Below are 13,280 nucleotides of genomic sequence, written 5' to 3' on the forward strand. Positions count from 1 at the left end.
ATATAGGAACACAACAGGAACCGGGCCCTTTTTATAGGGACACAACAGGAACCGGGCACTGTATATAGGGACACAGCAGGGACCGGCCTTTTATATAGGGAAACAGGGACCAGGCCCTGTATGCAGGAATAAAGCAGGGACCGAGCCATTTATGTAGGGACACAGCAGGGACTGGGCCATGTATGCAGGGATACAGCAGGGACCGGGCCATTTATGTAGGTACACAGCAGGGACCGGGGCATTTATATAGGGAAAGGAAAGGGGCCAGGCCCTATATATAGGGACATAGCAGGGACTGGGCCCTGTATGCGGGGATAAAGCAGGGACCGGACCCTTTATATAGGGACACAGCAATGATGGGGCCCTATATGCGTGAATACAGCAGGCACCGGGCCATTATATAGGGACACAACAGGGACTGGGTTCTTTTATATAGGGACATAGCAGGGACTGGGCCCTTTTATATAAGGACATAGCAGGGACTTGGCTCTATGAAGACCCGGGGTCTCCCGTGGGCTTAACGCTACTCAGACAACACAGGGTGTGGGTAAAACAGCGTGGCAATACTTTACTGACCCACAAAGCGGACAATAAACACATAGAACAGTCCCAGCAAATACCCAAGATGGTGCAACATTACACAGTCTCACCCTTACTTCTCCGCTTGCCTGGGGCAGAACAGCTGCAACTTTGGGACTTCCAGGGCCGACTACCTCAACCAGTGGCCCCCACAGAGAGGAGATAGCAGAAAGCTTAGGAAGCTGACAGTCCATCGATGGTACAAGGCCAGGAGACCCGAGGGTCCCACCCTGGCCTCTCCGAGAGTTTCCATGACTGGCTGGTCCCAATGTGGCTTCTCTGAATGTTTCCATGGGTTCCATGCGACCGGTGGGTCCCTCCTAGCAACCCCAAAACAACATGTCCTTGGGGGCCAGGTGACTTCTCCCCAAATGTATCCATAGACTCTCTGATGGTCAATGGAGCAGATCCGTACCTTTCCAGTCAGGGCCATATACCCTTAGGCTAGAATCATATATAATCCAAATCTGTGTCTCTTTGGTTAAAGCCATGCTACCAAGCTGATGGTCAGAGAGACTCTTGCTTCTCCTTGATTCTCCTTGTAAAGTCTGCCTGATTCTCCTTGATTCTCTGCTGGCAGCACTACAGACATCCCTGTTTATATTTACATCTGTGTAAGGTCATCAGTCACAGGTCGGGGGGAGGAAGGTGCAGCCCTCAAGTCTCATTGTTTGAGCATTTAATGAATTTGCGTAGTTTGCCCTCCTGTTTTGTGAGTCAACAAGCCACAGGGCCCACACAATGGTTAATCAACATAATTAGCAAACATTCATTGTTCCACATTCAGGGTTATACAAATACTGGTCTGTCCTTCCCCAGCCACAGAAATACACATACATTTACAAGTCAACACAAAGATAATGGTATATTTCTCTTGGATTAACAAATCTAAACATCTGGCTGATTAAGATTATAAGCTGTGTCGTAACAGGCCCTTTATATAGGAACACAACAGGGATGGGGCCTTGTATATAGGGACACAACAGGGACCAGGTCTTGTATGCAGGGATACAGCAAGGACCTGCTACTGATCTGATGTGCAGGAGGCTACTGCTTTTCTCACAATTTCCTGCAGTTCTGGGATTGATCAGGACTGTAACCACCATCATCCTCATCATTAGCAGTGTAACCACCATCATCACCACAGAGGAATATGCCCGTGCGCTCAGCTCTTCTGATCTTTGCGCAGGTTGTTTGGCGTCACTGGGAATTGCGCGGCCTGCAGTAAACTGATCCCGGCCTTCGAGATGGTGATGCGCGCAAAGGACAACGTCTACCACCTGGACTGCTTCGCCTGTCAGCTGTGCAACCAGAGGTGGGTGGAGTCTGCACTACTAGGACACGCCCCTGCTCTACTAGGACACGCCCCTGCTCTACTGTCCAGTGGGGTTGTATAGGTAGAGAGAGGGGAGGTACACTTTACATCATGGGGGTCTCAACATTGCATCATGGGGGTTTACACATTGCATCATTCGGGTCTCCACTTTGCTTCATGGGGTCTACACATTGCATCATGGAGGCTACATATTGCATTATAGGGGTCTACACTTTGTATCATGAAGGCTACGCATTGCATCATGGGGGTCTACACATTGCATCATGGGGTCTCCACATTGCTTCATGGGATCTACGCATTGTATCATTGCGGGTCTACACATTGCATCATGGGGGTTTACACATTACATCATGGGGGTCTCAACATTGCATCATGGGGGGGTCTCCACTTTGTATCATGGAGGTTTACACATTGCATCATTCGGGTCTACACTTTGTGTCATGGAGGCTACACATTGCATCATGGGGGTCTACACATTGCATCATTCGGGTCTCCACATTGCTTCATGGGGTCTACACATTGCATCATGGGGGGTCTGCATATTGCATCATGGGGGGTCTACACATTGCATCATTCGGGTCTACACATTGCATCATGGAGGCTACATATTGCATTATGGGGGCTTACACTTTGTGTCATGGAGGCTACACATTGCATCATGGGGGTCTACACATTGCATCATTGGGGGTCTCCATATTGCATCATTGAGGCTTACACATTGCATCATGGGGGTCTCCACATTGCTTCATGGGATCTACACATTGCATCATTGGGGGTCTCCATATTGCATCATTGAGGTTTACACATTGCATCATGGGGGTCTCCACATTGCTTCATGGGATCTACACATTGCATCATTGGGGTCTCCATATTGCATCATTGAGGTTTGCACATTGCATCATGGAGGCTACATATTGCATCATTGGGGTCTCCACATTGCTTCATGGGATCTACACATTGTATCATTGCGGGTCTCCATATTGCATCATTGAGGTTTACACATTGCATCATGGGGGTCTCCACATTGCTTCATGGGATCTACATATTGCATCATTGAGGTTTACACATTGCATCATGGGGGTCTCCACATTGCTTCATGGGATCTACATATTGCATCATTGGGGTCTCCACATTGCTTCATGGGATCTACACATTGTATCATTGCGGGTCTACATATTGCATCATGGAGCCTACACATTGCATAATTGGGGGTCTCCATATTGCATCATTGAGGTTTACACATTGCATCATTGGGGGGTCTCCACTTTGTATCATAGAGGTTTACACATTGCATCATGGGGGTTTACACATTGTATCATTGGGGGTCTCCACATTGCATCATGGGGATCTACACATTGCATCATTGGGGGTCTCCACATTGCATCATGGGGGTCTACACATTGCATCATTGGGGGTCTCCACATTGTATCATGGAGGCTACATATTGCATTATAGGGGTCTACACTTTGTATCTTGGGGGTCTACACATTGCATTATGGGGTCTACACATTGCATCATTGGGGGTCGCCACATTGTATTATGGGGGTTTACACATTGCATCATTGGGGGTCTACACATTGCATCATGGGGGTCTACACATTGTATCATTGGGGGTCTACACATTACATCATGGGGGTCTATACATTGCATCATGGGGTCTACACATTACATCATTGGGGTCTCCACATTGTATCATTGGGGGTCTACACATTGCCTCATTGGGGGTCTATACATTGCATCATGGGGGTCTACACATTGCATCATTGGGGGTCTCCACATTGTATCATGGAGGCTACATATTGCATTATAGGGGTCTATACTTTGTATCTTGGGGGTCTACACATTGCATTATGGGGTCTACACATTGCATCACTGGGGGTCGCCACATTGTATTATGGGGGTTTACACATTGCATCATTGGGGGTCTACACATTGCATCATGGGGGTCTACACATTGTATCATTGGGGGTCTACACATTACATCATGGGGGTCTATACATTGCATCATGGGGTCTACACATTACATCATTGGGGTCTCCACATTGTATCATTGGGGGTCTACACATTGCCTCATTGGGGGTCTATACATTGCATCATGGGGTCTACACATTGTATCATTGGGGGTCTATACACTATCATGGGGGTCTACACATTGCATCATTGGGGGTCTACACATTGCATCATTGGGGATCTCCACATTGCATCATGGGGTCTACACAAATACACATTGCATCATGGGGGTCTGCACATTGTATCATGGGGTGATTTACACATTGCATCATGGGGTCTACACATTTTATCATTGGGGGTCCACACATTGTATCTTGGGGGTCTACATATTGTATCATGAGGGGTCATATTGTTTTGAGACAAAGGAGAGATCAACCCAGAAGAAGCTGTATAAAGAAGCATGCGGAAGGTTACGCTTACGGTCGATGGGCAACTAAATCTATGCTGGCGGGATGGCTAGGTCTATACTCGCTGGACCGCTACACCTGGTGGATTGGTAGGTCTACACCTGGCAAAGTCTGCCCTCGGGGGGTGCTAGGTCTGCACTCTGTAGATGGCTGAGTCTACGCTTAATGAGCGGCTAGGTCTACTCTTGGTGGACAACTAGGTCTATGCTTGGTAGGTGACTGGGTCTATGCGCGATGGACAGCTGGATCTACGCTCGGTAGATGGCAAAGCACGCTCGGTAGACTGGGTCTACGCTCAGTAGATGACTAGGTCTACGGTCGGTAGATTACTGGGTCTTCTACGCTGGATGGACAGCTGGATCTATGCTCGGTAGATGGCAAAGTCTATGCTTGGTGGGTGGCTAAGTCTATACTCGCTGGACCGCTAGGTCTACGCCTGGTGGATTGGTAGGTCTACACTCAGTAGATGGCAAAGTCTGCCCTCGGTGGGTGCTAGGTCTGCGCTCTGTAGATGGCTGAGTCTACACTTAATGAGCGGCTAGGTCTACACTTGGTGGACAACTAGGTCTATGCTTGGTAGGTGACTGGGTCTATGCGCGATGGACAGCTGGATCTACGCTCGGTAGATGGCAAAGTACGCTCGGTAGACTGGGTCTACGCTCAGTGGATGACTAGGTCTACGGTCGGTAGGTGACTGGGTCTTCTACGCTGGATGGACAGCTGGATCTATGCTCGGTAGATGGCAAAGTCTATGCTTGGTGAGTGGCTAAGTCTACCCTCGACAGATGACTGGATCTATGGTTCGAGAACGGCTAGGTCTACATTCGGTGGACAGACGGGTCTACGCTCGGTTGTTTATCTGAATCTCTTAAGAGGCATGAAAGCCATAATGTAAAGCTGTATACATGAGGCAGGAGTGCAGCCAAAAGAGAGCTGTTGTATAGTCTTAAAGGGATAGCCCCCATCTAACCCAGTTATGTTTCCGTTTTTTGGCCACAAGAGCGCAGGGCTACAGATCAGATTGCACTCTATTTCTGTATCTAATTCACTTCTATGGCACCTATGGAAATAGTGTAGTGCTGTCTGCACAGCTGTTCCCATATTAGCAACCACCAGATATTGGACGGCCGAGGTGGGAATACCCCTTTAAGAGATGATTCGTTGAGTGAACCTATGTATTTTCACATCTTCATTCTCAGAAAATAACCCTGATATAAAGCACTCAGCCTCACTACTGCTTACTGTTATCAGCCATTACTAATGTGGGAGAGGCAGAGTGTGAACGACTTCTATGTGACCGAGGGCCGTGAGACGCCGAGGACCGTGGGACGCCGAGGACCGTGGGATGTCGAGGGCCGTGAGACGCCGAGGGCCGTGGGACGTCGAGGGCCGTGGGACGCCGAGGGCCGTGAGACGCTGAGGGCCGTGTGACGCCGAGGGCCTTGAGACGCCGAGGGCCGTGAGACGCCGAGGGCCGTGGGACGTCGAGTGCCTTGGGACGCTGAGGGCCGTGTAACGTCGAGTGCCGTGAGACGCTGAGGGCCGTGGGACGTCGAGTGCCGTGAGACGTCGAGTGCCGTGAGACGCTGAGGGCCGTGTGACGCCGAGGGCCTTGAGACGCCGAGGGCCGTGAGACGCCGAGGGCCGTGAGATGCTGAGGGCCGTGTGACGTCGAGTGCCGTGAGATGCCGAGGGACGTCGAGGGCCGCGGGACGCCGAGGTCCGCGAGACGACGAGGGCCGTGGGACTCTGAGGGCCGTGTGACGCTGAGGGCCGTGTGACGGCGAGGGTCGTGGGATGCTGAGGGCTGTGGGACGTCGAGTGCCGTGAGACGCTGAGGGCCATGGGACGCCGAGGGCCGTGGGACGCCGAGGGCCATGGGACGCCGAGGGCCGTGAGACGCCGAGGGCCGTGAGACGCTGAGGGCCGTGTGACGTCGAGTGCCATGAGACGCTGAGGGCCGCGTGACGCCGAGGGTCGTGGGATGCTGAGGGCTGTGGGACGTCGAGTGCCGTGAGACGCTGAGGGCCATGGGACGCCGAGGGCCGTGGGACGTCGAGGGCCGCGGGACGCCGAGGTCCGCGAGACGACGAGGGCCATGGGACTCTGAGGGCCGTGTGACGTCGAGTGCCATGAGACGCTGAGGGCCGCGTGACGCCGAGGGTCGTGGGATGCTGAGGGCTGTGGGACGTCGAGTGCCGTGAGACGCTGAGGGCCGTGGGACGCCGAGGGCCATGGGACGCCGAGGGCCGTGTGACGTCGAGTGCCATGGGACGTCGAGTGTCGTGGGACGCTGAGGGCCGTGAGACGCCGAGGGCCGTGAGATGCTGAGGGCCGTGTGACGTCGAGGGCCGTGAGATGCCGAGGGACGTGGGACGCCGAGGGCCGTGAGACGCCGAGGGCCGTGAGATGCTGAGGGCCGTGTGACGTCGAGTGCCGTGAGATGCCGAGGGACGTGGGACGCCGAGGGCCGCGGGACGCCGAGGGCCGTGGGACTCTGAGGGCCGTGTGACGTCGAGTGCCATGAGACGCTGAGGGCCGCGTGACGCCGAGGGCCGCGTGACGCCGAGGGCCGTGAGACGCCGAGGGCCATGAGATGCTGAGGGCCGTGTGACGTCGAGTGCCGTGAGATGCCGAGGGACGTGGGACGCCGAGGGCCGCGGGACGCCGAGATCCGTGAGACGCCGAGGGCCGTGAGACGCCGAGGGCCGTGAGATGCTGAGGGCCGTGTGACGTGGGACGCCGAGGGCCGCGTGACGCCGAGGGCCGTGAGACGCCGAGGGCCGTGAGATGCTGAGGGCCGTGTGACGTCGAGTGCCGTGAGATGCCGAGGGACGTGGGACGCCGAGGGCCGCGAGACGCCGAGGTCCGCGAGACGCCGAGGGCCGTGGGACTCTGAGGGCCGTGTGACGTCGAGTGCCATGAGACGCTGAGGGCCGCGTGACGCTGAGGGCCGCGTGACGCCGAGGGCCGTGGGACGCTGAGGGCCGTGGGACGCTGAGGGCTGTGGGACGCTGAGGGCTGTGGGACGCTGTGTCTGCCATGTTTTTCTCATTTGCTTGTGTTGTTTTTCAGGTTTTGTGTCGGAGATAAGTTTTTTCTGAAGAATAACATGATTCTGTGCCAGTCGGACTATGAGGAGGGCTTGATGAAGGAGGGCTACGTGGCGCAGGTGCGCTGAGCGGACCACCCTGAGTGCTGTATATAGACGCCTGTACAGACTGCGGACCATTATGCTGTTATTTCGGGGGCCCCTTTCCTTTTGCTTGCTCGTTTTTTCTCGGCATGAGACTGTACATAATGTATCATATGACACAAATGAGATACAGTTTTATTGTGTTACGTTTGTGTCGCTGTCGCTTCCTTTGTAATTGTTGCATTTAGTACAATCAGTGTTTACACGACGAGCACTTCCGCTCTGTGTCCGGAGGACGTTTTACACCAACCGGAACTTTCTATAAGAAGAAATAAAGAGCAGAACACGTTGGAATATAATGATGAGCGGCTCCTGATATGTGACTACACAATGGTGGGGGGCTGGAGGCTGATTACACAGTGGTGGAGGGCTGGGGGCTGATTATACAATGGTGGGGGGCTGGAGGCTGATTACACAGTGGTGGAGGGCTGGGGGCTGATTATACAATGGTGGGGGGCTGGGGTCTGATTACACAATAGTGGGGGGCTGGGGGCTGATTACACAGTGGTGGAGGGCTGGGGGCTGATTATACAATGGTGGGGGGCTGATTACACAATAGTGGGGGGCTGGGGGCTGATTACACAGTGGTGGAGGGCTGGGGGCTGATTATACAATGGTGGGGGGCTGATTACACAATAGTGGGGGGCTGGGGGCTGATTACACAATGGTGGGGGGCTGGGGGCTGATTACACAATGGTGGGGGGCTGGGGGCTGATTACACAATGGTGGGGAGCTGGGGGCTGATTACACAATGGTGGGGGGCTGGGCTGATCACTTGTCAAAATCACTTGTCAGGATCATTTGTTAAAATCACTTGTCAGGATCATTTGTCAGGATCACTTGTGAGGATCATTTGTCAGGATCACTTGTCAGGATCACTTGTCAGGATCACTTGTCAAAATCACTTGTGAGGATCACTTGTCAAAATCACTAGTCAGGATCACTAGTCAGGATCACTTGTCAGGATCACTTGTCAGGATCACTTGTCAGGATCATTTGTCAAAATCACTTGTCAAAATCACTTGTCAGGATCACTTGTCAGGATCACTTGTCAAAATCACTTGTCAGGATCACTTGTCAAAATCACTTGTCAGGATCACTTGTCAGGATCACTTGTCACAATCACTAGTCAGGATCACTTGTCAGGATCACTTGTCAGGATCATTTGTCAGGATCATTTGTCGGGATCACTTGTCGGGATCATTTGTCGGGATCATTTGTCAGGATCACTTGTCAAAATCACTAGTCAGGATCACTTGTCAGAATCATTTGTCAGGATCACTTGTCAGGATCACTTGTCAAATTCACTTGTCAAAATCACTTGTCAAAATCACTTGTCAGGATCACTTGTCAAAATCACTTGTCAAACTCACTTGTCAGGATCATTTGTCAGGATCACTTGTGAAAATCACTTGTCAGGATCACTTGTCAAAATCACTTGTCAAAATCACTTGTCAGGATCATTTGTCAGGATCACTTGTGATCATTTGTCAGGATCACTTGTCAAAATCACTAGTCAGGATCACTTGTCAGGATCACTTGTCAGGATCACTTGTCAGACAGGGTATTTAGCCTCAAACTGACATCATTCTGATGTTTGATTTTGATATCTGATCATGTCCTAAAATGGACACTGTACACCATTCCTCTGTCGCCTCCTTTCCTCTGCCCGGACTCCTCCGTCGCCTCCTGTCCTCTGCCCGGACTCCTCCGTCGCCTCCTGTCCTCTGCCCGGACTCCTCCGTCGCCTCCTGTCCTCTGCCCGGACTCCTCCGTCGCCTCCTGTCCTCTGCCCGGACTCCTCCGTCGCCTCCTGTCCTCTGCCCGGACTCCTCCGTCGCCTCCTGTCCTCTGCCCGGACTCCTCCGTCGCCTCCTGTCCTTTGCCCGGACTCCTCCGTCGCCTCCTGTCCTCTGCCCGGACTCCTCCGTCGCCTCCTGTCCTCTGCCCGGACTCCTCCGTCGCCTCCTGTCCTCTGCCCGGACTCCTCCGTCGCCTCCTGTCCTCTGCCCGGACTCCTCCGTCGCCTCCTGTCCTCTGCCCGGACTCCTCCGTCGCCTCCTGTCCTCTGCCCGGACTCCTCCGTCGCCTCCTGTCCTTTGCCCGGACTCCTCCGTCGCCTCCTGTCCTCTGCCCGGACTCCTCCGTCGCCTCCTGTCCTCTGCCCGGACTCCTCTGTCGCCTCCTGTCCTCTGCCCGGACTCCTCTACAGACTTTCCGCGTTCAGTAAGTGGCAGAGTTTTATCTACAGACGCAGAGAGGAAGCTGCGAACCGAACACCGTGTCTGATAGGCTGCGTCTGTCGTTCTGCTCCACAGCCCTGACCCGATCATCATCTGCGAGATCGTCCGGAGCCGACGCCAGTGTGAAGCTGAGCCGCTCACACTAATGGTGCGAAGAGCAGCCGAGAGACAGTCAGCATCAGAGAGACAGTCAGCATCAGAGAGACAGCAAGAGACAGTCAGCATCAGAGAGACAGCAAGAGACAGTCAAAATCAGAGAGACAGACAGCATCAAAGAGACAGCATCAGAGAGACAGACAGCATCAGAGAGACAGTCAGCATCAGAGAGACAGCATCAGAGAGACAGCATCAGAGAGACAGTCAGCATCAGAGAGACAGCCAGCATCAGAGAGACAGCAAGAGACAGTCAGCATCCAAGAGACAGTCAGCATCAGAGAGACAGCAAGAGACAGCATCAGAGAGACAGTCAGCATCAGAGAGACAGCAAGAGACAGTCAAAATCAGAGAGACAGACAGCATCAAAGAGACAGCATCAGAGAGACAGACAGCATCAGAGAGACAGTCAGCATCAGAGAGACAGCATCAGAGAGACAGCAAGAGACAGCATCAGAGAGACAGTCAGCATCAGAGAGACAGCCAGCATCAGAGAGACAGCAAGAGACAGTCAGCATCCAAGAGACAGTCAGCATCAGAGAGACAGCAAGAGACAGCATCAGAGAGACAGTCAGCATCAGAGAGACAGCAAGAGACAGCATCAGAGAGACAGTCAGCATCAGAGACAGCATCAGAGAGACAGCAAGAGACAGCATCAGAGACAGTCAGCATCAGAGAGACAGCAAGAGACAGTCATCAGAGAGACAGCAAGAGACAGTCAGCATCAGAGAGACAGCAAGAGACAGTCAGTATCAGAGAGACAATCAGTATCAGAGAGACACTCAGCATCAGAGAGACAGCAAGAGACAGTCAACATCATAGAGACAGTCAGCGTCAGAGACAGCAAGAGACAGCATCAGAGAGACAGTCAGCATCAGAGAGACAGCAAGAGACAGTCAGCATCAGAGAGACAAGAGACAGCACGAGACAGTCAGCATCAGAGAGACAGTCAGCATCAGAGAGACAGCAAGAGACAGTCAAAATCAGAGAGACAGTCAGTATCAGAGAGACAGTCAGCATCAGAGAGACAGTCAGCATCACTGAGACAGCAAGAGACAGTCAGCATCAGAGAGACAGTCAGCATCAGAGAGACACCAAGAGACAGCATCAGAGAGACAGTCGGCATCAGAGAGACAGTCAGCATCAGAGAGACAGCAAGAGACAGTCAGCATCAGAGAGACAGTCAGCATTAGAGAGAAAGCAAGAGACAGCATCAGAGAGACAGCACGAGACAGTCAGCATCAGAGAGACAACAAGAGACAGCATCAGAGAGACAGTCAGCATCAGAGAGACAGTCAGCATCAGAGAAACAGTCAGCATCAGAGAGACAGCAAGAGACAGTCAACATCAGAGAGACAGTCAGCATCAGAGAGACAGCAAGAGACAGTCAGCATCAGAGAGACAGACAGCATCAGAGAGACAGTCAGCAGAGAGACAGCAAGAGACAGTCAGCATCAGAGACAGACAGCATCAGAGAGACAGCAAGAGACAGTCAGCATCAGAGAGACAGACAGCATCAGAGAGACAGCAAGAGACAGTCAGCATCAAAGAGACAGACAGCATCAGAGAGACAGTCAGCATCAGAGAGACAGCAAGAGACAGTCAGCATCAGAGTGACACCAAGAGACAGCATCAGAGAGACAGCACGAGACAGTCAGCATCAGAGAGACAGACAGCATCAGAGAGACAGCAAGAGACAGTCAGCATCAGAGAGACAGACAGCATCAGAGAGACAGTCAGCATCAGAGAGACAGCAAGAGACAGTCAGCATCAGAGAGACAGCATCAGAGAGACAGACAGCATCAGAGAGACAGCCAGCATCAGAGAGACAGCAAGAGACAGTCAGCATCAGAGAGACAGACAGCATCAAAGAGACAGCAAGAGACAGTCAGCATCAAAGAGACAGACAGCATCAGAGAGACAGTCAGTATCAGAGAGACAGTCAGCATCAGAGAGACAGCAAGAGACAGTCAGCATCAGAGTGACACCAAGAGACAGCATCAGAGAGACAGTCAGCATCAGAGAGACAGCACGAGACAGTCAGCATCAGAGAGACAGCAAGAGACAGTCAGCATCAGAGAGACAGACAGCATCAGAGAGACAGTCAGTATCAGAGAGACAGTCAGCATCAGAGAGACAGCATCAGAGAGACAGTCAGCATCAGAGAGACAGCATGAGACAGTCAGCATCAGAGACAGACAGCATCAGAGAGACAGACAGCATCAGAGAGACAGTCAGCATCAGAGAGACAGCATCAGAGAGACAGCAAGAGACAGTCAGCATCAGAGAGACAGCAAGAGACAGTCAGCATCAGAGAGACAGACAGCATCAGAGAGACAGTCAGTATCAGAGAGACAGTCAGCATCAGAGAGACAGTCAGCATCAGAGAGACAGCAAGAGACAGTCAGCATCAGAGAGACAGACAGCATCAGAGAGACACCAAGAGACAGCATCAGAGAGACAGCACGAGACAGTCAGCATCAGAGAGACAGCAAGAAACAGTCAGCATCAGAGACACCAAGAGACAGCATCAGAGAGACAGTCAGCATCAGAGACACAGCACAAGACAGTCAGCATCAGAGAGACAGACAGCATCAGAGAGACAGTCAGCAGACAGCATCAGAGAGACAGACAGCATCAGAGAGACAATCAGCATCAGAGAGACAGCAAGAGACAGTCAGCATCAGAGAGACAGTCAGCATCAGAGAGTCAGCATCAGAGAGACAGCATCAGAGAGACAGACAGCATTCAAGAGACAGCATCAGAGAGACAGCAAGAGGCAGTCAGCATCAGAGAGACAGCAAGAGACAGTCAGAATCAGAGACTGCAAGAGACAGCATCAGAGAGACAGTCAACATCAGATAGACAGTCAGTATCAGACAGACAGCATCAGATAGTCAGCTTCAGATAGACAGTCAGTATCAGAGAGACAGACAACATCAGATAGACAGTCAGCATCAGAGAGACATTCAGCATCAGAGAGACAGTATCAGAGAGACAGTCAGCATCAGAGAGACATCAAGAGACAGTCAGCATCAGAGAGACAGCATCAGAGAGACAGAGAGAGACAGTCAGCATCAGAGAGACAGCAAGAGACAGTCAGCATCAGAGAGACAGCAAGAGGCAGTCAGCATCAGAGAGACAGCAAGAGGCAGTCAGCATCAGAGAGACAGTCAGAATCAGAGAGACTGCAAGAGACAGCATCAGAGAGACAGTCAACATCAGATAGACAGTCAGTATCAAAGAGACAGACTTCATCAGATAGACAGTCAGCTTCAAATAGACAGTCAGTATCAGAGAGACAGTATCAGAGAGACAGTCAGTATCAGAGAGACAACAAGAGACAGTCAGCTTCA

At 52.2% G+C, this 13,280-nt stretch overlaps 1 protein-coding gene across 1 annotated transcript in view; it reads left to right on the top strand.

The window, feature by feature from the left end:
- LMO3 (LIM domain only 3) overlaps nt 1–7,827 on the top strand; it is a 61,130-nt gene extending 53,303 nt beyond the window's left edge. Inside the window, exons 3-4 of the mRNA XM_073650591.1 lie at nt 1,769–1,894; nt 7,408–7,827. Coding sequence (XP_073506692.1) covers nt 1,769–1,894; nt 7,408–7,513 — 232 coding nt within the window. The 3' untranslated portion in view covers nt 7,514–7,827. The remainder of the gene's footprint in view (nt 1–1,768; nt 1,895–7,407) is intronic.
- Nucleotides 7,828–13,280: the final 5,453 nt, after the last annotated feature.

The sequence above is a fragment of the Phyllobates terribilis genome, unplaced genomic scaffold, assembly GCF_046119375.1.
Source record: "Phyllobates terribilis strain yellow unplaced genomic scaffold, ASM4611937v1 Scaffold_10__3_contigs__length_209671492, whole genome shotgun sequence".
NCBI lineage: Eukaryota > Metazoa > Chordata > Amphibia > Anura > Dendrobatidae > Phyllobates > Phyllobates terribilis.